This window comes from Periplaneta americana, chromosome 6, assembly GCF_040183065.1.
Source record: "Periplaneta americana isolate PAMFEO1 chromosome 6, P.americana_PAMFEO1_priV1, whole genome shotgun sequence".
NCBI classification, from domain to species: Eukaryota; Metazoa; Arthropoda; class Insecta; order Blattodea; family Blattidae; genus Periplaneta; species Periplaneta americana.
In genome coordinates, this window is record NC_091122.1 from 142,459,802 (window position 1) to 142,485,607 (window position 25,806).

Genomic DNA, 25,806 nt, shown 5'->3' on the forward strand with positions numbered 1-25,806 from the left:
CAGTATCTCTCTCCCTACCTTACATTCACAGATCTTCCATTTTTCTTCTGTTCATAACAATTTGCGAGTAAACATGCTACGCATCTTGCGGTATAATCCAATCTCTGGGCGACATCAGTGAACGCTAGAATAATTCTAACGTTTACCGATTATTATTATTATTATTACAGTAAGAACAGGCGTTCGTATGCGGTATAATTAAATACTCCATCTGTTAGAGTCTCTTCATTTCCTCGAGTGCAGTTCACCGTTCAAAGAGGCAACGGAACTGCACACGAGAAAGTTATACGGATTATACAACTGATATGTTGTAGCTAGAGTGTAGAAATCAGTCTAGGCCTAACGCATGCGCAGTAGTTACCACTCATTTCCTATCTAACGGTCGTTAACGATCAAGATATGCCGCGAGCTGTAGCCTATAGTAATTTACCTTATCTTCAAAGATCTCTTCAAAGTTTCAGAGTTGAAAATAAAAGGAAATAATGATACCAAACTCAGATTTAAAAATCACAGAATAAGAACTGTAAAAGTGATCAGAACGTTTATTGTTTGAAACAAGAGAAAATTAAACAAGTAAATAGGCTTACAATAAAATGCGTGAACTCATGATAGTAAGGAGTCTTTCCACAGTTTACAGGAAAGAGTATTTCTGAATCTTGACGCAATGCTGCCCGACAACTGCCCACACTTGCCATTGAGAGTCCAGGAACATGTGACTGACAAACGGTAATATTTTTGAAGACTGTAGGAGTACACTGTGAGATTCTGCTGACATGGGACGTTTCGTGTCCCAGCGTACAGAGGCGTGATCCCTCGGAAGGAAGTAGTGTAGTCCCGCCCAAAGATCTACAACCAAGCCGCGAGAGGGACCCAGTTTCAATCCTACAAACGTCACAGACTGCCTTCTGATTTCCTGAAACAAGAGTATTTCAATAAACGAACACAATTTCCCTTAGAGTCGACGGCAATTCGGAAGGCGGTAGTTTGCTAGCGTTTGCGTCGAGAGAGACCGATAGAGAGAGCAAGGCAACGTACAACATTGCCACATCGTACTTCACGCGCACGTGCAATACAGTTAGCGAAGGAGAGAATTTAAATGATCAAAAGACAATAATGACCTTAGCCGTTGATTACTGTAAGCATGATACCAAACAAACCCTCTTTCCTTCACTAATAATATTCTTTGCACTGTTCTCAATCCCACACCACATGCTTCTGCAGTCGTTTCTTGCACGTTGGCAACGTTGCAGCCAGCATCAAGATGGCCGGCAGTGTTGTACTCGTCAACTTTTTAAAATAGTTATACACCTTAAACACTATTTTCCGCTACTGTCTGTGCAATACTTGTCTTTTTACAGTCTCTTCTTCCATTCATTTATCTTACACACAGTAAATGTTAGTTTTACTTATTCAATATATTGAAACACTCACACGTGAACAATCGAACTCGGGAAGTACTTGTTACAGACTGATTCTGATTGGTTCTACTGTACAAGCTTGTGATGTCACATACAGAAATGCTACGGCGCATATTGCAGCTGACCGCCTTCCGAAATGCCGTCTAGTCTAGTAAATTGTAACTTAGTCACGTTTTAAATGGAGCAAACCTGAGCCCAAATCAGTATTTCCGAAGGAGTAAAAAACCCACAATATCTACTTAAGAAATATATAAGATTAACTGAACTTCATTTATTGAATGTAGATTTAGGCAGCTCTAATTATCAATATATTTTAAGAGTTTTTGTAATAATGTAGGCTAACAATTATCAATTTAGACAGTTTTAAAAGAAATATTGTAAATCCATATTAGAAATAATGTTTCTGAAATATCGAAGTATCTACATACGAATCACGAATTATTTCCATTTCTCCTGCTACCATTACATAATATGTAACAATCATCATAATCTGTAACACCGGTTTAAGAAGTATAGAACAATTACTGCTATATATATATATATATATATATATATATATATATATATATATATATATATATTTCCCGAGGGTATTTTCCAGGGTTCCTGTGACGAGATAAGGATATATTTCACGGGACGAGTTAATGAAAACTCTTGGCTATCCAACAACACAGGAAATGAACCAATTAAGGAATGTTACATAACACATCAACAAAACGGAAAATGTGTAGCATAACAGCAGAAATAAGGGAGCTTGTTGAATCGTATGATCATAGATCAGAGATTTCAATTTTGCACGATAATGTAATTAGCCTTCGTATTCCAGCTACCTAAAGACTGAAGTTAAAGACACATTGGGTATATAGTACGCTGAACACAAATGATGCAACGGATAAGGATGTAAACAAACACATCGTCACTGCGTGTTCGTGGGGCACAGTTAACTCCCGACATTCTGAAACATATGCTTGAGCCGTGATGTTCATTTTCGTCGTGATCTTTGCAGTGAATAGGCGTAATAACGTGCGTTCGTAAGTTACGGAACTTGAACATATGGGGATGTCACTTGAAATGATTTTATATTGCAATAAATTCTTTCAATAGCACATGACGTTATTGGTGTATGGTGTAGTACAAGATATTCCTATTGTGTGATATTTTTTCGTGTTTCATTAGAATATTGCATTTCGCTCATCACTGAAAACCCACTAATTTTCTAAGTACTTTTCTAGAAATTCCCTAAAATTGAGATTAGTTAATTTATTAATTAGGATGTTTTCATTGAACAAATCCATGCTAAACGTCGAGTTAATATCTTCATAATTTTGAGATTTTTATGGTACTGGTTCTTTTTTATTACCGTCAACACAATTTCTGTGCCTTTTGGTATTTCAGTGTCTTTCAGTGCACTGTTTTTTTGTCACTTTTACGTTTATTTTACACAATTTATATGTACTCTTGTCTATATTGACAGAAAATTTAGTTCAAATATCCTCAACTGTGCCCCGCAATATTATACGCTCTGCAATGAACCTTTAATCAGCCACAGAAGTGTAGTTATTTAAATAACACGACTAGTAAGGGCAGTGATCGATAAGATTACTCACTATGCTGCGTCCCGATTTTCACTTTCTAGCGGAAGAGGGCAGAGGATGCGTAACTATTTTGTATACGAACGTACCTGTATCTGTGCTGTGACGTCACATATACTGGGTGTTCAGTTCAAAGTGTGTCATGGCTCGCTGTATGCCGTCATATGGCTAGTCGATGAGCCTAGAGAATTCAATCTTCCTACACTTCCGCAGAGGTGTATTACCTATGTGCCAGAGAAGTTGCCTAGAAAGAACGGCGTTCATTCTGAAGAGTACTTACCGATACGTATGGTAACGCCGGTGGTGGCAGGAATGTGAACTGTTTCGAAACATGTACTGAGGTGAGTTTTTTTCTTACTGTCGAGATATGGGGAGAGGGTTAAGACGATTACTTACGCATTTGTTGACATTAATTTCGACGGTCAACATGGACACGGAACATTTGATTTGTGTTGTGAAATGTTGTGGTATGCAACCGATGATAACAAATACCCTGCGTACGACTTGGCCGCGCAAAAGACAATTTGAAAGAGGTTATGGTAGCACACAGACCATACAGACCGCCATCTGTTGCTACGACGTTCAAGTTATACCGTACATGTTCTCAAGTTCAGATTGAACGCCTTGATTAATAGGCAATTTCTCTGACATAAAAGCTGAAACTCCCTTCAATTCGCTGACTCATCAACAGTGACGTCATGACACACTTTGAAATGAACACCCAGTACTTTGAATCAGGCAACTTTATTCCAGTTTATAGGTAGCTGGAATATGGAGCCTAGTAATAATGATTAGTCTATTACATAGCAAACATGCTCTCAAAATTTGATTGAAAAAAATGATAAAAAAGTTGAAATTTTTAGTGAAGTGTCTCCTTAATTGATATGCATGTGAATAGGTGGGTGGGTGAATGGATGGATGGATGGATGGATGGATGTGTGGATGGATGTGTGGATGGATGGATGGATGGATGGATGGATGGATGGACATATGGAAGGAGATAGGTAGAAACTGACGAACGGGCGGATGTATGGATGAATGAACGGAGGCAGGAGGAAACAGACAATTAGGTCCACGACATGTCTAGGAACTAACGTTAGTAGTGGGTTGTGGAGATGCACGAATCGCCGACACATCCAGGGAATACAGGCGATCCGAGTCAGGTGCCGTGAGGTATAAGACAGGCTCACGACGCGAGAGGGCCAGCGTCGCGGCGCGCACGGGGTGAACTAGTCCGTCATCCGGATTCTTGACATCCAACCCGACTCTCCACCATCCGTGCAGATCCACAACCAGGAGGCTGCTGGTCGAGGGATCGGCCACGTAGGCTCGAGACCCCCAAACTCCAGCGACGGGATCTGCTGCAATAGAGCTCAAGGCGCCTGACGTCGCATTCTTCAGCTCCATTTTAGATATCTGCAAACAGAACATGGACCACTGAGCAATAATTTTTTAAGTCGATGAAAATCGAATTCGGATTCGTAATAACTGGTTTTCACATTCATCTGGTGTACAGTACGATTATTTAGTCCTGACAGTCGCCGACAATGTGCGCCTGGGTCAGGCGAGTCCATTAAGTTACGCCAAGGGGTGTTTGGGTTAGTCAGTCGCATGCTTTCAGAGCACCACTGCGGTAGAGTGTTGTTTTCCAGCACAGTTAAGCTGTACTGCATTTCTTTACTGACGGCTCGCTCTTATCTCTACTCCGTAACTCTCCCCAATACTCCGCTCTTTCGCGTCGCTGAGCTGTCAGGACTAAATAATCGGTCTGTAATTTCGGACGAAAGTTGCACAATAACCTTAGCCAATGCATTTGGTTTTGTGTAAGATCCTGTCGGCAGGAAAAAATAACATATGTTGTAGTTGTTATATAGGAGGGTGCGTCCACACCTGTGGAGTAACGGTCAGCGCGTCTGGCCGCGAAACCAGGTGGCCCGGGTTCGATTCCCGGTCGGGGCAAGTTACCTGGTTGAGGTTTTTTCCGGGGTTTTCTTTCAACCCAATATGAGAAAATGTTGGGTAATTTTCGGTGCTGGACCCCGGACTCATTTCACCGGCATTATCACCTTCATCTCATTCAGACGCTAAATAACCTAAGCTGTTGATAAAGCGTCGTAAAATAACCTACTAAAATAAAAAAAATATAGGAGGGTGTACAGTCTTAGAAAAAAGTTTTGTCGCACAGATACTTTATATGTCCCAAAACGGAGGTAGTGCACATGATTAGACATACAACGAAACAAAACTAATTTCATTACCTCAACTAGTCGTTCTAGTCGTCCTCTGATCATGCGCATTGCCTCCTTTCTGAGTCTTATAAAAGTATCTATGCAACAAAGCTTTTTTCTAAGACTGTACATCATGTTACTAACTCCGTTTAGAACTGAGTAAAGATATCAAATAATTTGTATTCAAAACCTAGCTTTAATGATTCACCTAACTTGTCTGTCTGAAAAAGTATAGCCTATTGATTACCCTACTAAACTTCTTTATTTAGATTTTAACGTTTTCAAATTGGAGCATATGTATAAATATACATTATTAACTTTCTTTCATAAGAACAAGAAAACTTTCAACACATATTGGATAATTGAAGGGTTCAGAACCATAGTGGGCCAAGTGCCATATACTAAAACCGTAGAAAACAAGGGTTAAAATGAAGTTATTGCCATAATTCAATGGAAACATATAGCAAGTAACATAAAGTAGACACATTAAAACTAAATGATATGTTAATCTTCATTAAACTATGATATTCACTTAACTTTAGCCCTTCCTTTCTCCGTTTTTAATAAATGGCGCTTGGCCCACTATGGTTCTGAACCCTTCAATTGTAGTACGAGAAGAAACGTATTATTTCATTTTACAGACTCCAAAAGTTCAACGGCTGTTGGTATGAAACATGGCTTCAACTATGGCTTAAAACTGTACAACAAATTAATTTCTCAGTACCCTGTTTTAGCTAACTTAAGTAGAATAAATTTAAACTGAAAATTAGAGTAATTATTAAGGGAACTTAACAATGGGTTAGATAATTAATTGCTAAATATTAGTCTTATATCATACTTGTGAATATTGGTTATAAACGTTTTCAATTTATGATTGTTCTTTATCACATAGCCTCTTGATGTAAATTTCAGTAGCTGTCATTGGAAAATAAATATTAATTGTTTATTTTATCTCCTTTCTGCTTAGCTACAGTGCGGTTTTGAACTCCCGACTATGAACGTTTGCTCATACGGGGATAAATTCTAATTAATGTTTCTGTTTTATGTATATAATAGTTTTTAATGCATCTTTGTTTCTATTACATTTAATACGTGGGGCATTCCATGTCAAATCAACACAAAAAAGTGGACTTTTCAACCCGACCATCTCAGATTTTCATTAAATTTGGTGGGATGGTAAAGAACCTTAAGTTAAGTAATTATGTAAAATTTTAGCCCTCAATAATGCACGATATCCATACAGCAATTCTGTCAATACGAGAAAAAAATGTAAAAATGTCACATACTATGTCAATAAAAATAATTCATAACTTATCTTCTAATTGAGGTAGAATCTTAAACTTGGGCTTATTTTAAAGCTAAGGGATCATACGTTTCAATAAAAATAGGTTTGCATCAAAGTAATGAATTCTTTATTGAATGGTAACGTGAAACACATTTTAACATTAAATATCTATAAATGCGGGACATAAATTATTTCGCGGAAAATGTATGTTATAGAGGTAAGAGTATTCTCCCCTTGGTGTAAGTTTCATTTTGGAAACGTTTCATTAATATCAGTAAAAAAATATATCAATGTATTGGTTTGTAGCACTTAAACCCGTCTTACACCAACACTGCATGCGCGCGAGTTCGTACTTGTCTGATAAGCTGCGTCATAGATCTGTCAGGCAGTCATGAGTGGCAGTTTATACAGTCTTCAATTTATACAAAACGTGCAATCTGTTTCAAGTGCAGTGTCGTTAGTTTTCGTAGTATGTGGTAGTTTTGTGCGATGTAATGGAGTCGCGTTTTAAGTTATAGGTCTATGCTTGCTGCAATCCCTTCGAGAAATCAAGGCATTGTAATTAGAGGAAAAATTTAAGAAGTGTTATATCGTGGATGCTTAATGTATTTCCTGATTTAAAACAGGAACAAAAGGTGTGCGCTATGTGTTGCAAAGAAATAAAAATATAATATAATGCTATTACGCAGACTCCTCATAATGACTCTAGTAATGAAGAATACGTCGACTCTATAGCACATGTAAGTTCATTAAATACAAGTTTTTTTGACCAAGGTGTGTTCCTTATTAAACAAGAAAGACTACAACAAGAGAAATATAAGAGACAGAAATTTGAAAATATTGTAAAAGACAAAGTCTTCGATATAAAGATGCCGAGGAACCAGGACCTTTCTGATTCTGAAATTTTGTCTCAGTTGCAGGAAAATTTTCAAAATTCAGGTAAAAGTGAGAAAATCACCATTTTAACACTACTACCTAAAAGCTGGAGCGTAAATAATATAAAAAAAGAGTTTCTTTCAGCTTTCGAATACATAATTCGGAAAGCCAAAGTCCTGGCAAAGGGAAAGGGAATTTTGTGTTCACCAAATCCGAAACCTGGAAAACCCTTGCTCGCGGCTGTTGCCGGTAAAGTTAAAGAATTCTGTTGTTCTGACGAGATAAGCAGAATGATGCCTGGTAAGAAATATTTGTTGTGATTAAAGAATCAGGGAGTAAATCACATGAGCAGAAATTAATTATATGCAGTGTTTAAAAATTCTAACCCTGACCAAGAAATTGTATTCTAGCTGGAGTTAGTGGACTATACTGTCTGGGTTTGTGTTCTTATCAGAATGTAAAACTTATGCCGGAAGCAATTTATTAAAGTTTCAGGTCTACGTGGATTTCAAGAAAATTTTTCTTTATACTTTCCAACTTAACATTTCTTGGCTACTATGGTGTGCAATCCTCCTCATATAAATTGCTTGTTCAGGAAATGTACAAGATGTCCTGAACCATTCAAAATAAGAGAGGGTTTAGAGAAATGTTTCGTATAAAACTTCAGTGAATCAGTGACCTACAAGCAGTGGATGACGACTGACCGATCAACGCTTGAGACTATAATGAAACCCACAGACAAATTTTTCGACTGTCTCTTGGAGAAACTTGGTGATTTACTGACTCACTCATTTATATCATCTGGACAAAGTAAGTTTCTACGTGATATGAAATCATTTCTACAGCCATGTCTGCTTATTGTGTTATGCGACTTCGCTGAAAACTATTATTTCGTAATCGAAGATGAAATTCAGTCAAATCACAGGACTAATGTGCAGACAACCATTCATACTTTCGTAATATATTATAACGAATCGTCATCCGATACAGTCTCTATTAAAAATCTGGTAATAATTTCACACTGCCCGAAATATGACACTACAGCTGTACATCTGTTTCAAAAATATCTAATGGAGTCATTAAAACAAACATCTGTAATTCACCACAAAAATTATATATTTCTCCGATGGATTCTCTGCTCAGTATAAAAATAGGAAAAAAATTTCCTGAACCTCACATTACATGGAGAAGATTTTGGATTTCCAACAGAATTGCATTATTTTTGCATATCGCATGGCAAAAGAATATGCGACGTTGTAGGTGGGACACTTAAAAGGTTTGCGGCTTGTGCTAGTTTGCAGAGACCATCCGATAAACAAATAACTACACCTAGGGAATTGTACGACTGGACAAGGGATCATCTCCCAAACATTAATACCGTTTATGCGACTAAAAAAGGCTATACTGAAGAGGAAAAAATGCTTGCTCTTCGATTTGCAAAATCCACCACAGTGCCTGGAACACAAGTTTCATACAGTCCTGCTGTTTAGGATGGGTATTATACTTGCTAAGCAGTTTTAAAATGCAGCTGAAACAACGCAGCATCCTGTCTGGAAAGATGATCAGGCTATTTCATCTCAACAATGAAAGGTAAGCATTTCTTACAGAACTTCAGGTTTAACAAAATCCATGTGACAATAATTTATTTCAAGTAATAATTTTAAAAATTCGAATTATGTACTACATGTTAAATTACATAGTGCCATTCAAGAATATGATCAAATATAATTAAATACAACGAATGTGTGGGACATAATTATCGCGACTTATACGGTTAGCTTACGCTTGCTGTGACATAATAATTTTTATCTTTGTAACCTATGATGATTCCAAGTTGAAACTTATCAGTTCATTATATCACTAATTGAGGCGTACTATATTTTTTTTCATTAAAATAGAACCCCTGCATTTTTAAATATGAATATATGAAAATTGTTTGACCATGTTTTTTTTTAGTGTAATTGAATACATGCAGAAAACAATACAAGCAATAAAAACTATCACATATTAAGAATGCAACAGCCAATTTTTGTAAATTTATCTGGAGACGTTGTTGAGATATATAATTTTAATTGAAGCGGCGTGCTTACAAAAATATGATTTTTCTTCATGTTTGAAACGCCACTGACAGAAAAGGAAAAGCACAGGACATATGAAACTCGGCAGTTTTAGTTAGCGCGGCAGGTCAAACAAACCCTCAAAATTTGAAAGAAATCTGAGTCGGTCGGGTTGAGTGCCTTGTTGATTTGATATGGAATGACCCATGTACGAGTATGTTTGTGGTTTTCTTATTGTAATAATTATAATTGTAATATATGTATATTTAAATAAAAACTTTTTGAGTTGATATTGAAATATAACTATGCAATAACCTTAATTATATAGTTCAAAAATACCGAATTATTCAAAAAAAGATAGAAGTTAGTTATTTGTTCGTATTATTATTATTATTATTATTATTATTATTATTATTATTATTATTATTATTGTTGTTGTTGTTGTGTTACCTTCCAACAATAAAAGTTAGGTAAGTCAGGATAAAGCAAATATAAGAATATTATGGAACAAATAAATTTATCTATCTATCTATCTATCTATCTATCTATCTATCTATCTATCTATCTATCTATCTATCTGTCTGTCTGTCTGTCTGTCTGTCTGTCTGTCTGTCTGTCTGTCTGTCTGTCTGTATGTCTTTCTGTCTATCTATCTATCTACTTCAAGAATTGTTAATAATTGGTATAACTATTATATTATTAACAATAATTCAATGATGACGAGACCTACCCACCCACCCACCCACCTACCTACCTACCTACCGACCTATAACTGTATAGTAAATTACAAAATGACAATTACGGGTAGATAAAGTGAAACAATTGAAGTTTTCCTTCTCCGTTTAATATACTATTTCATTACATACTGTATTTCATATTTTGACGAAAAATCATGAGACTCGGTACCAGGTCATAAAATAAATAGAGTCCACCGCTGTGGAGTAACGATTAGCATGTCTGACCATAAAACGAGCGGGCCCGGGTTCAAATCCTGGTTGGGATAAGTTACCTGGTTGAGGTTTTTTTCCGGGGTTTTCCCTCTATTCAATAAGAGCAAATGCTGGGTAACTTTCGGCGTTGGACCCTAGACTCATTTCGCTGGCATTATCACCATCTCATTCAGACACTATACAGAGTGGAAATTAAATAACCTTGCAGATTGAAAGAGACGTTAGGGTACATGTAAATGAATAGAAAACCTACATTACATTTTACGATTAAATCCACGGTTAATTAGAAAATTAAGATTGAAATTTCAACAGTCCGGCAACATCGTCGCTAAAACACCCCACTCGTATACAGATGTAAGAGGTCAACGAACTTGGTGAGTCTCCGTACGTAAGCTGCCAAGATGTAGCCACGCGTTCGCTTCATGAAATGGTTTGAATTTAGGGGTTTTAAAAATTAGATTTACACGAAAACCGCGCACGGTATTGAAATACGCCAGAGAAATAAATTATTCTTTAATAGATTATCTATCGATATGGACAAAAATCATGAACCTACTCGCAATAGTTATCGAATAAGAGATTGTTAAACCTTTGAGAAAAAACATTTTTTACGAAAAAATTATGAACTTTCCACCAATATAATACAGTATTATAGTTTCTTGTTACATACAACATGAGCTATTCGCTCTGGAAATCTGCAAGACTATTTCAATTTTACCCTGTATAACCATAGCAGTTGAAAAAGCGTCGTAAAATAACCAATTAAAATCAAATAAATAAATAGAAAAACAAATATGCCATTTGCAATAATTTCTTTCATCTTATGAAAGCTACTCTGATGTGTTAATCTTTAATCAATTATCCATTATTAAATTAAGTAATCGCAGATCAGGGGATCTTCTTGTCTACTTTTAGAAATTATTATCGGCATTTCTGTATTCCCCTTCTGATTTTTATTTTGAATTATATTTTCTGTATTGAACCGTTTAATATCTGGATAATTTTAAACATTAAATTTAATATATACATCTTGATTACACAACTTTTAACACTGTATCACTTCGGAATATGTATTATATGACTTTCTTGTGTTAAATTCTATCGTACCTGGTTTACATGTTTCGACCTGTTATTGATCTTCTTGAGAACTCAGTATAAATATAAATATATAGGCCTATATTAAGGAACATTACCTCTTCATTCATTCGCAAGTCTATGACGACGACTTTTGGAGAACATGACTTGGTGCCAGCGTCTAAAACCCATAACCGACCCCTCATAGAATCGATGTCCAAGGCTGTCACATTCTGAAGATGAGGACAGTATCCTTCTTTCTGGAAGGCCGGGTTATTTCTAGGATATACTCTGGGAGACGTCATATATGGGGATTCCAAAGGCTGAAAGAATAAAGCGAGAACAGAAATATATTTTATTACTCATTGATTAATTGCTTGTTACTGAACTTTACGTTACAGCTGTCATTTATGGTGAAGCACGGTTGACTCGATTATTTAAATTGCTGAAGAATTAATTATATATTATTATTATAATTCTTTCTGAATTCGACAAATCTCGACCATTTTTTATATAATGGAAAGTAGGCTGAATCTAATAAATATGTTTCCTAAATAGACTAAATATTTAACAAGTGCGCTTCAAAAACGATTGAACGCATTTAAAGATATCAAAAGAATCCACAGTTATCTTTGAAATATTTATTTTGTCAAAATTTTGTTAAGTATTCGTAGTTACACAATTAAAATACGGTACCTTACATTTATCTTAGGATAATTATATATTTCATTCATCTAAACTCGCAAGTTGCGAAAAAAACGATATTTAAGTTTAGGAAAGCATTCATAATTGCTGGAATGAACCTGTTCGTTTCGAAGCAAGAGTATCGAAAATCATCAATTTATAATATAATCGGCCCGTGACAACAAATAACACACGACAGCTATTAACTTGATCATCATTTTATCCAAATTTATACACTATTGTGCGCATCATAATCCTATCTCAAGACACCTTAAATCAAAATGCCATGACTCATGAACAGTTTCTCGTAAAACATACATTTTCAAACATCCGTTCAGCCGTCCATTGCAGATTTATGGTATATTTCTTTCGAAGGATCTTGCTGTACCTGAAGGATTGTTTGTTGCGACGAAATTACATTCTCAGCCCATGGTGCCTGTACTAGCGTAGCTGTCACAGTCCCTATTTCGTATCTTGGCAAACAGATGAAAGCTCTATTTCTCCACACAGCTACTTGTCCCACGGAGGTGTGTTGAGGAGCAAAACTTGTTAAATTCCAACTTAGTGCGGAGGTTACCAAAGTAATCCAAATCAGGCACAGTTGACTGGTTAACATCGTTGCTTCTATAAGTAAACAAGAAGTTTCTAAATGTATATGTATGTGCTACGTACATACATGAATGTGAAGAGTCCACTGCAAGAATGATGGATGTCATTCGAATACATTTTGCAGGAGAAGCAATTGAAAGTTTGAAATGCTTAGCGCTCAAAGCTTAACTGTGACTTTCCGATCATTACTGGGTGATGACTATCAGTGTTAATGCCATATAACTCTCTATGTACATTCTATATGTCTTAAGCTATGCACTGACAGTCTTGGTTCATTTTCGACAAGAAAGTGACATCCATCATTCTTGCAGTGGACTCTTCATGTGTAAATATGCAGAAAATTTGTAATGTTTTCATTTTCCAAACCTATGTGAAATATGTTTCAAATAATAGATTGCTTTTTTGTTTGAACTTCATCGGCCATTTGAATTTTGCAATAATATCTAACAATGAAAGAAAGACAGAGAGAGAGATACTTTTTCGTGATTGTTTTTAGTCATCCTCTCGTGTTGAAGCTAGGCTATATAAGATCTGTGGCTTCAATATAATAATAATAATAATAATAATAATAATAATAATAATAATAATAATAATAATAATATCTTATTTAATAAGGTTTTCAATTGCAAAAATCATTCAGCGCTAAAATTCAATGTAGGCGAGAAATGACACAGCAAGACCACTGAAAACAATAATAATAATAATAATAATAATAATAATAATAATAATAATAATAATAATAAAAAATGTCGGAATTTCTACACAATAGCGTGATTCTCCGCCATGCCCGCTAGAGGGCACATTTTGCCGGTATGTATGTATGTATTTATTTACACTGCAAGTGGGCAAGCACCAGGTGGCAGTGGTATATACAATATTAGCAATACACAATAAAATCTACAATACACAATACAATTTACAACACATATACAATTTTATACACAATACAATAAGAATACACAATACAATTTAACACAATAATAATAAAACATAAAATAAAATACCTAATTTTACAACACAACCTACCAGTGTCGATATTTGTACGGATAGGTGACAGGCAAATCGCAGTAAGTGGTACGATGATATGTTATGAGAAGTGATGATGGATGAGAAGGAGATGGGTCGTGGTCCTTTGACCAAGACGACTGTTGGTCTCATGTCCACATCCTCAGCAGAGATCAACGAACGATCATGCAAGAAATACAGGGGTAACATGTGGTCAGCAAGATGATTTCCTCAGCCTTTAAAACTGGCTTACGAAACCGGATTTCGCTACTCACTGTAGCTCTTCAAATTGATCATGATGCTGGGTTGACACCGGTCCTATACCATATACGTTAGTCAAAATTTTATGAGAAAATTTCTTTCCCTACGAGAATTCGAACCAGCATAATTTGAATTGTAACCGTATATTCCACAATTCTTGTATTGCTTACTGCAGCATTTATATCGTCTGCGCTTTTCATTAGCAGGGTTCACCAATGTGACTATTATTATTATTATTATTATTATTATTATTATTATTATTATTATTATTATTATTGACTGCCCCATTATTAAGTAAAGAGACTTGAACTAAAGACACATCTGGAATAATAATTATAATAACTATTAATTAATAATAATTAATTATTAATTATTATATATGCATTAAATGACATTATTATGTACTCTATGGTCGACACCTGTGGAGTAACGGTCAGCGCGTCTGGCTGCGAAACCAGGTGGCCCGGGTTCGAATCCCGGTCGAGGCAAGTTACCTGGTTGAGGTTTTTTCCGGGGTTTTTCCTCAACCCAATACGAGCAAATGCTGGGTAACTTTCGGTGCTGGACCCCGGACTCATTTCACAGGCATTATCACCTTCATATCATTCAGACGCTAAATAACCTAGATGTTGATACAGCGTCGTAAAATAATCCAATAAAAAAATGTACTCTATGGAATGCCCTTCTTATCTCTTTGCAATTATTATTACAAGTATAAATAGACTACCTTACCTTATTACTGTAACTGAGTAAATGTATGCATTATATAGCAGATTGAACATTTCCCAGCACCTGAAACAATGTGAAGATAATTTTTCGCTGACATTACGTCTACGAAGACAAGAACGTTAACTTCGTGTTGAAGAAAATAGGTTGCTGAATTAGCTTTTTTTTTATCGGCTTTGCGTTACAAGTTGTTGCAATCCGCAAAATTCAGAAATGCTTTCATCTCTCTTAGTTTACACATTTGATAGTAGATGGAACTTCAGTCGCTGATGGGACGCCACATGGTGGACAATTTTACGAACTACGTAGAACGTTTTCGAGATACATGATTGAGGGCGTTGTAATATTTTCTTTCCCATAATTCATTGCAGTAATGGCTTCGCTACCGGAATAGGGAAGAAGGTGATGTGCTAGTGATAAATTGACAAGGTTGATATTTAGTAACGTGCTTTAAATGTGTGTTCAGTTTTTAAGTGCCCATTATGTCAGAAAGGAACTCTGCTAGAATCATGAAGTCGTCATCAGAAGGAGAAATTCTGGATAGAGAAGAAACTCAGTTAATAAACGATTCCTCGGATTGTGGTAACCGTTATCCCGAGTCCAAGTTAAAACGCACTTTCACACTACCTCGAAATCCATTTGTGTCAACGAGAATGAGCAAAAGAAAAGGTAAACACAAAGAAGTTAAAGATGGTAAGGGTTCAAGTATACAGACAATTTCAGAAGTTCAAAACTCGGAGACCCAGAAATCCAACAAGAAAGTGTTCAGAAGACCTTCGTGGAAGAAGTTCTTCAATAAAGTGGTACAGCATATGTCTACAGTGGGTGTGCCCAATAATAAAAGTATGTGTGTTAATTATGAATATAACAGGCGCAGGACAGATACAATGTCCCTGTCATCTTCAGATATTCGTGTTCCTCCAATGCGCCCCGCCCACCTAGTAAATCTAGCGAACAGCGATAAAGTACCAGGTGTGATAGGTCTAAGGAACCACGGAAATACATGTTTTATTAATGCAGTTCTCCAGTGCCTAAGTCACACAGATATTCTGGCAGAGTATTTTGTGCTGGACCAATACAAAGTGGATTTGTCTCGCAGAAATAAACTTAATTCTAAGAAGTACGGGACAAAAGGTGAAGTGACAGAGCAGCTCGCTCTTTTGCTTAAGTCAATTTGGTCATGTCAGTATGATCCAGAGATCTCGAATCAGTTTAAGTTAGTTGTGGACAAATATGGTAGTCAGTACCGTGGCAACAACCAACATGATGCGCAAGAATTCCTAGTGTGGTTACTTGATAAAGTACATGAGGATCTGAACACTGCCACTAAGAAGAAGTACAAGATTATTAAGGTGAGTAGAATAACAGTAGCCTATATTATTTTCCGTATTGAGGCATAATTTTGAGAATTAAACTAAACAGTCTGTAACTGCGTTGCACCTTTTGTAAAATGAAAAATTAATACATACCTTCCTAACATTTCACCACACACAGCGAGTTATTAACACAGTATCACTGTATTGAGAAAATGTATCAGTTTTGCCACATTTAAATGTTCTATTATTAAAACTGCTTGTATACTACCAGAGGTGAGGCATGACATTTTCTAGGTTGTAAAAATAAATTATGAGATTAATATCAGTCTATCTGCCTACAACCTTTGATAGTGTAGGACTGTAGATATATTTTTAAATGTAACATACCTGCTACAAGATTACAGTAATACGTTGACAATTTTTAACAAGTTTGTGATAAAGGCGGTAATGACTTTGACTTCACCGTATTGTGTACTAATAAAAGAATCATTATGATGTAGGTCGAACTTTCGCGATTTTTTCCTCCGTGATGGAATGCTCATTCATGTGGTGAGAAGATTACAACTCATTGTCAGTCTTATCTTACTATTCGTCTTCCCTGACATACTTATTAATGCATCTTATTTGGCAAGTGCTCTTGTTATGACATTTGTTGACATACCTACAAACGTTTACTGTCTATCAAAGAGATCTCATAAAATAAAAGTAAAATTCAAGGTAGAGCATCCACCTGCCACTGTAAACGAATATTGCACACTTTTGTCACTGCCAATGTGGCGCTGTAAATCAATTTTCAACACTTATCAGACCCACAACACATTTCATTTTTTATTGCATTATGTAGTTGTTAGGCTAGGCCTATATGGAATTGTTACACGTTGATTATTGCACAAAAACCACACTTATTGGATTAAATCTAGCCAAATTATGAGCAGTGGAGAGAGAGATTGAGAGAGAGTCGCCTGCCTCATGTTCCAATTTTTTTATTAGGTGGCTCTCGATACGGGAGAATAGCAGACAGGACATGTGCAAACTAAATGATGATAAAAGTGAGTATTGTTACTATAGGTGTGTAGCATTGTGACAGGTTAGGTTAGATTAGGTATGTATTATGTGACAGGTTAGGTTAGATGTATAGTATTGTGTGGAAGGTTAGGTTAGATTAGATATGTGTAACAGGTTTGGTTAAGTGTGTAGTATTATATGAGAGGTTAAGTTAGGTTAGGTTAGGTTAGGTGTGGGTGTAGTATTATGTGAGAGGTGTTGGCGACATTGAAAATCCCTGTACTCCCTCTCTCAAATCACCTACGTCACATTCAGGAAATGTGGCGGTGTTCTTCTTTCACGCACAACGATTTTGGTATATTTATTTATTATACTCCAATTTTACAGAGAACCTTACTTTACCTGAGATAGGTAGGCTATGTTAGGGTTATAAATACATTATTATAATAATTATATGATATTGATTAATTAAGCTCCTATTGAATTAATCTTACCGGTACGTTTCAATTATGAAATTAATAAAATTTTACAAATCTATAAATTCATCAAATCTCTACAACGTTTTATAATTTATACACATGAATGAAATGAAATGAGATGAAATCTTATATTTCAATTAACAAGTTTCATGAAATGTATACTATATTATAACCTAAGCAAACAGCTAATCCTAATGTTCACTAGAATGTAGTTTAAATTTCTGGGTTGAAATCTCTGAAGACGTTACACAGTTTTCCGTTAAACAATGTTGTTACAAGCAGTTTCTAAATTTTATACAACACATTTATCGTGAATCTATTGTAAATTGTTATCCTAATTAATTTCTATCAACTGTTAAATTAAATATTTATAGCAAAATATGTAAAAACTATAGAAAAAAATAATAATTCAGTGGATATATACAAATTTTATCATGTGTATAGATTACAACTTTTGTGAACATAATTTACCACATATCTCATAAAATCTTGATAACAGCATTTATTTCGGAACACTTGTATTGGTAGGGAGTACTTGGTGTCGCACCTGTCTAATCGATAAACTAGTTCAAGACGTTGTAGATTTTGGTATATAGGCCTAAGAAAGCTTAAGTTATGTATTTGGGGTGGACTGAGTGGGCATAGGGGCATACAGCTATCCCAGTGATCACATCCAATTTCCACTACTCCATACTATAAATCTGGGCATTCTCAAGGTATTTCAGCAATATCCTCTAGTAACAAATGCTTAAGTAACCTAACTGCATTCAGATTAAGCTTTCATTTTCCTAATACTATATCAATTGCAAAATATTGTAATCATTTTGTTTTATACAGCTTTTTCCAGTGAATTGCACAGTGTACAGCTCCAGTTGTAAATCAATTAATTTTGGAACATCTAAGTTAAAAATAATAGGGGATAATGAGGCATTACAATGTGGCTTACGGTAATCATATTACAAGAGATGGAAGGTCGATTAATCATAATTAAATACTATAGGACTGGTGGTTAGGCGAGATAATACATTGCAGATCATGAATGCCAGCTCGTTTCCTCTTTAGAATTTCCTGTGCATTATACCTCCACGCTCAGTGAAATTTGAAGTATCAGACAGTTCAAGGGCAAACCAAGCACGTGCTAGGCAACCGGAAGAATTTCGTTGTTACATAAAACATAAATGCTGCAATCACGTGTGTTAAGTATTGTACAGTAATGTGGAGGGCCACTACGATCGATGTAAGCTGTAGAAAATAAACATCAGTATCAATTCAGGAACTACCGGCATTCCCTTCTTGGCCTTGCAACTAACTTGGTATCTGGAGATGGGACAATGCAGTTGAATGTCATTGACTGTAGGTTTATCAGAGAACCATGATTCTTTATATGAGGCTGTTACAAAGTCATCATAACACAGAGCACCAACATTCTCGGTGAAAACATATTTGGCCTCCAAAAATTATTTCTGTGTTTATTTTCCTGTTTAACCTATTTACTAGTGTTTGTGTTGCATGGAATACAAACGTGCAGCTTCTCGTTGACCAAGTTTTCCAATATTATCTAGTATCTGCTGTAGCGTTTCACTGGAATATCTTGCATTTATTGCATATTGTCTTCTGTCTGGAGAAACCTTTTGACCTCTTGCCATCTAAAAATTTCAAAGCATTATTATGGAAATCCAAGACAAGTGTAACAATTAGAACAGTAGTTGAATAAACAAGGTCAAAGAAATATCATTAATAAGCCAACTATGCGAAACTTAGTAAAAAAAAATCATTCTTCAATATAAACTGAAAGCGTGTCTGTGTAGATTTATATACATAGTACCTAAGTTAGTCACATTTTATATTAATTTTATATAATTAATAATTGTCTCATATTGTTTGTATGAATCTGAAGTCTGACTAGTGTAATATGTAGCTAGTCGGCGATGTGTGCAATGGAGGGGCAAAGGAACTGGTCACTCTAACCCATTATCTCGTGGATTAGTTGCTTCATAAGTGATGTCTTCTTGGTATCACTTGTGAGGCTCAGACCTGTTTTCGGACAGTTGACTAAACACAAAACAGTTGTCATGTTATTTAATAAACAAATTAATGAAGTAACAGCCTATGTTTATTTATAATAAAATTTAAATGCTTATAACAGAATTGATGTTAGATATCTTGCAAACTTTATAGTGGTACAGAGTAACCCTAAAATCGAACCAAAACAGCATTGTTGGATTAATTTTATAATTTAAGTTACAAGACATAGGATTTTGTAGTCACGAGGTTATTAATATTTTAAAGAATGGAGGATAAGTTTTAACATTTTACAATAATTGTAACTCTAAGATAAACTTACAGTATATAGCCTACTTGCAATATAAAGTTGAAAATCGTTCACAAACCAGCTGCTATAAACAGAATACAATATTTTACAATAAATATTCTTCAGGGACCGAACATAATAGGGAGAAAACAAAAATATGGTAGAGATCGTAGGCTATGGGGATGGCCTTATTCCAAAGATATCACACTTAGGAGATGTGAAATTAAATTTTCTAGTAAAATTGGGAACTGGTGCAAAGTTACCTACCCCAATTGACTGCAATTTTATGCTGTTGGAAGATGTTATTCAGTCTTCAATTTTTTCAATATGAAATATGAGTAAGGATAATGAAATGGTCTACTTTCATAAAATGGTACATTTTCATGTAAGTCTATACCTGTTCACTATGTTTCTAAATTAAGCAAGAAATGTTCGGGCAGATTTTGGTGCATAAGATACAATATAGAAAATCCGTGTCATGATTTAAATTCAGTTCATTTCAGTTAGTGTACCAAGCTAGATTTCTAGCAAGCTGTTGATGCCAAGTGTATTTTTTTTTTTTTTTTTTTTTTTTTTTACAGATCCAAAATGTAATTTCCATAACTTTTTCTGAAGTAGCATGATGTAGGCCTAATAATATTCATCTTCACAGCATGATTTTTGTCTAGATAGTCTCTGCATAGATTAAAGTTACATGCCACTCATACAGCTGTACAAGCGTACAGCTTATGGTTACAGTCAAATTGCATGTAGACCTATAGTACATTAGAAGGCTTGATATACAGTGCGTCTAGAGATAGAGTGGACTTGCCAGCTGTTTACATGTAAATCTGGCAATAGGTGCGACAACTCTCGCCCAGCCTTAGGCCGCTGCTGTCCACACTATCTCTAGACACACTGTATATTTAATCAGGGTCATTGGTTAAATCGTTTTGCTTCTTTAATATTGTGGTATTTTGCGAAAGCATGTGCAGTTTCAGTTTTGATATAGAATGCTCTATGAATAGTCTTGTTTTAAAAATATTGGCCTATAAATTCCTGAAATTTTATTCCCAATTTGGGATTTTTGTGATGCTTCTTTGCCTTTTGGAGATTTGTTGTTAGTCAACTTTCTGAAGACAGGTTGGAACCTCATGACATCAATAAGGCAACTAAGCCAGGAGATAATGGGGTATGGTGGCCAGTTCCCCTCCATTGCATACATTGCTGACTAGTAACATATTAAACTAATCAGATTTTAGGTGTAAGCCAGAGGGGTTTCGTTGATTAAACCTGGATAACTGCATTAAAATATGCTATCATCGTTCTCGTCTAAATCTTTCGTGTTGTCATTAAATACCAGGTACTGTCTAGCATATGCCCTCCAAAATGTACAACATCAATTAAAAATATTGTTAAAGAAAATATAATTAGGTTGTCTAACCATTGTAGTTGCGAACTGATGCTATTTGGGACACCTTTGATGGCTTTTTCTCATTTTTAACATATCAGTTGAAATAGGCTAGTTCAGTATGAGAACTAAACTTTATAAAACACGAAAGTAGTAGCATGTATTACTTACATCATGAAGACATATAATGCATGATTCATTTCCATTTGACAACACACACACATACATTACATAACCTACTGATACATAGGGCCTATTACTCAGACTCAGAACACTTTACTTTTATAAAAATTATTATGTAGCCTATTACTTCAATAAACTGTTGCAGTTGAAATTAGAAGGAGCTGTAATAAGTCTTGCATAGAAGAAAAAAATTTATTTGCACAACACTTCTTCTGAAGTTTTTAGTGATCTGTAGCAGGGTTGGCCAACTTAATACAGTCTCAAGAGCCAAATTTAATATAGAGAACTCTGTCAGGCGCCAGATCATGCCTTAAGTCTAGTTTTATCGATAAGCTATGGAAAGAAAGATACAGCTATAGTACATAAAATTTAATAAATAAAAGTTAAATGCCAGAAAATGTGCCATTGCTGACAGAAAATTATTCCTTTTTTGGCAAGAATGAGCACAAAAATCTTGTGATTCATAGATTTTATGGTCATTTAATAATTAAAATCCTTCTACACGTTGCATAATTCTTAATTAACCCAGAATCACTCGATGTTCTTTTCTATCGAGAGTTCGTAAGTCACGAGGTAAGACACCAACACAGGTGCATCTCGTTTAATTTCATTAGTGAAAACAGATTTCTGCTGGAAAAGTTTCCTCTTTAACTGATCATAGATTTTTTTTTATCCACACGAATATTTATCGAAACTTTATTTTTGGTTTTTCATATAATGTCTCTTCAGATTGGACTTTTTTAAAACTGCTAATTACCGGAGCTGCGCTCTGGCGTGGATTCGATTCCCGCTCGGATTGATTACCTGACTGAGTTTTTTCCGAGGATATTTTCTCCAACTGTAAGGCGAATATCAGGTAATCTATGGCGAATCCTCGCCTCATATTGTCAAATATATCGCTATCACAAATTCCATTGGCGCTGCATAACTGAATAAGGCCTAGTAGTAGATACAGTGTCGTTAAATAAATAACTAAAAAAAGCTGCTAGTACTTGAAAACCTACTAAACACTGAGGTTTGTGGTTTTTTTTTTCTATATAAAAAAACTTCCACAAAAGCCAGAATGTTAATAAACAGTAAATAGGCCTGCTCCGAGTTTCGCAAGTCAACTTTCAGGAAGCAGTCTTTTCTTCTACTTCAGTCATTTGTTTAGTATCATCACTAGAGACGAGAATTTCATGCACTATAAAAACCCAAAATATGCATGAATTTATGCGCTATCAAACTGTGAAATATGCACGATCAAGCGAAAAATACATTAAAATATGCATTTTCATTTTTGTTTCAAATGTCTTATTTCACTTCACCTTTTTTTTTTTCACAGTTAACTTAATAACCTAACAACATTTATAAATTGGCTTATTTCAGGTTCCTGTGCTTGTCAGTCAATTTGTTTTTGTAGGCAGAGAATGACCTCTCTACATCGCAAGAAGTTATGGGTGCAAACTAGAATGAACATATTTGTGACAATGTCAGGTCAAATTCTTCATCCAAGTTTTCGCAAAAAATAGCCTTCTTCACTGAACAAGATAATCCGTAGTCCTGGTTCGCATTTATGACCCTGTCTAGTTTGTTTTTCGCTTCTACACCCACTTTACCACAGTCATGACTGAAGGATCTATAGAATTCTTAGCAGATTCTTTCCTCTTTTGTATTCCTGCAGTACTGTATGTGAAGCAGATGCGACATGCTGATCGACTTGAAATTTTTAGTAGGTACACTTTATCTGAAATTATAATAGATCTGTTACTAGATACGATTTAAAAACCGACATCGTAATTTAATTAATTTTTTAAAGAAGTTTTGTAATTTTTTTTTTTTACAAAGAATAACTGCCATAGAAAATATTCGGAAACAGAATAGCAGTGCTTACCACTTTACTGCAACAATCGCAAAATACGAAATCCCCATCTAATGTAATAAAATTCTTTCCTTTAATCTCGTGTGCAAAGAGTACACTTTTAGAACCTTCAGTTGGAAGCGTATTAGAACCACACATTAACACACGCAAATAGAATAAACAAACACATTAACCACTTACGAGGTTTACACACTCCAAAGACATTTCAGCGAATGATTCCAGTTTTAGAAGAACCTAAATTGCTGCTAGTACTGGAAAAGGGAGAGAATTTACAACCTTTCTGAAAGAGGGCGCTTTTGACCTAAATTATTTGTCTGCAGTTTCTTTGAATCCTCTATATTTCCTCTCTACTACTCCCAAAGTATCTAACATATTAAATCCATTTATGACACGGTCTATAGATGGTCGTCGGTAAAGTGTTGTAAAAGTGAACTTTCGTCCAGGGAATGGTCCTGCAACATCTTATTGTGAAAATCTTAACATTTTATTTCATTTTTCTGTTATTTAGTTGTTTTCTTTACCTTCTTCAATCCTGATCCCTGAAGCTAAAATAAGGGACATAACAATCGAGAAACTGAAGTGTCCACTCAAAACCATTAAAATATGCATTTAAACTGAATATAATGATATTATATGCATTATTAAGCTAAAAATTGCTTAAATATGCATTATGTGTGTTTTTATCCCCAAAAAGGCCAAAACATGCAAATGTGCACGAAAAAAGTACACATATTTGGAACCGAAAAGTAATGAAATGGATAAGTACTAAGTTTGAGCTATGTCCTATGGTCCTATAAAAACATGCATTTGCATGGAATTCTCGTCTCTAGTCATCACCCTTAAAGTAGAGCTGGAGGGGACGTAGGTATTTTGATATTCCTTAGAACTTCAAGCAAGTCCAATGTTATTAGAACACGGGTTGTAGTTTAAACGGGAATATCCAACGCAGTGAGTATATTATACAGTCCTAGATCATATATACCCAGATAGGTCTGCCTTATAGGCTTTGACGTTAACAACTTTTGTCAGGTTTACTACGCTGCCATCTAGTTGTTACATAAGGAGTCACGTCATAATTCCAATTTTTTTTAGATGTTTTTATTAAAAGTACCAGGTCTCTTGGACCCTTGCCTTTTACAAAAATATGATTTTATAAATTGAAATGTAAATAGGTTTTGTTAAAGAAAATTGATTACTAAGACCGTCAAAGACGGAAGTGTTTGTTTGAATTTATGTTATGTCTCTTAGTAAATGGTTGGCATGATGAAGTAGCTTATTCCTGTATGTAGTCTGTAGATCTTGAATATGAGCAACCAGGAAGGGTATATGAAGTTCATTGTAGAGTTTGACATTGTTCGTGAGGTAGTGTGCACCAGTGATTGTTCTGCAGACAGCTCTTTGAATTCCTTCCAGACTCTTCAGGTGGCGAGGATGAGCTTGGCCCCATATCTCACAGCAGTGGTGGATGTATGATCTGATGACTGATGTATACATAATTCCCATTTGCATTAGCGACTGTACTGCCATCTCGTGTTCGTTTACGGTGGACGGGTGGCGATCCTGGCGGTTCTCTTCAAAGTGCAAACGATTTTAACATAGTGATGACCTATCTGTTACATACATGATCTAGGATACAGTCTACTACAAAACACTGTAAACTTGTATTTACAATGCTTTAAAGCATTCTGATAGAAACTGAATACAGTGTCGATACAGTAGTAAAGTTATGATTTTGAAAACTAAATTCCAGACTCCCCGGGCCAGAATAAATCAGGTCGCTCCGCAGACTGCCTGTTGGCCATCGCTGATCTGTACAGTAGTAATAAGGACTGCACCCAATTTTTAAGCGGCACACAACTGCCTACTCGCAATATAGTCTCAAAAGAATCTCTTTGATAACCACTCATAATTGCCACTAATTGTTATTACCTTAGGAATGAAAGTAAAATACATAGTTTTGTTCCTCCTCTCCCTTTATCCACACATATTTAAAATTTTTTAATGAAATTCAATATTACCTGTTGCACGTTCTCTCTTGTTACAGAGTGAATTTCTTTTCATGTATATTTCTGCTGCTGGTCCGGAGTACAGGAATTTATTCTGCACACTTTGTGTTTAATACTCCCCTGAAGTGAAAATTCGCAAAGGTTTAAAACCGGGGATCAAGGTGAAAACAGATTTCTGCATAATAATCTCATCAGACACATCTCCTAATCCCCACAGCTATTTCGAGTTGAAGTTATTAGTTAGTCTCTCACTCTGTATGCTGGCCAAGATCAAGAACTCAGATAAACAAAAAGATAACACAAGATAAACACAAGGAAATTGGACCTGCATCGTTACTATGGAAGGAAGTTAAGTTTCCTACTTGGTGTGGTAATTGGTAGGCGTGAGAATTTCTTTTGTGGTGATCATATGACTGGATGAATGTTCCTCGGTTTAATGTAGAATAGCGAGCATTATAGTCTTTATTCTCACACTCCTCAAAACAAATGC

At 35.4% G+C, this 25,806-nt stretch overlaps 2 protein-coding genes across 2 annotated transcripts in view; one reads left to right on the forward strand and one right to left on the reverse strand.

Moving 5' to 3' along the window:
* Positions 1-510: 510 nt before the first annotated feature.
* On the reverse strand, positions 511-14,930 carry LOC138701868 (uncharacterized). The gene is made up of 5 exons (XM_069829198.1): positions 14,772-14,930; positions 12,553-12,788; positions 11,600-11,803; positions 4,106-4,426; positions 511-913 (listed from the first exon to the last, which is right to left on the reverse strand). The coding sequence occupies exons 2-5, from the start codon at positions 12,778-12,780 to the stop codon at positions 632-634; spliced, it is 1,035 nt and encodes a 344-aa protein (XP_069685299.1). The 5' UTR covers positions 12,781-12,788; positions 14,772-14,930; the 3' UTR covers positions 511-631.
* A 213-nt stretch (positions 14,931-15,143) lies between these two features.
* The window catches only part of LOC138701869 (ubiquitin carboxyl-terminal hydrolase 31-like), a 96,245-nt gene continuing 85,582 nt past the window's right edge, over positions 15,144-25,806 (forward strand). The window contains exon 1 of the mRNA XM_069829199.1: positions 15,144-16,117. Within this exon, the coding sequence (XP_069685300.1) occupies positions 15,248-16,117 (870 nt within the window). The 5' untranslated portion in view covers positions 15,144-15,247. The remainder of the gene's footprint in view (positions 16,118-25,806) is intronic.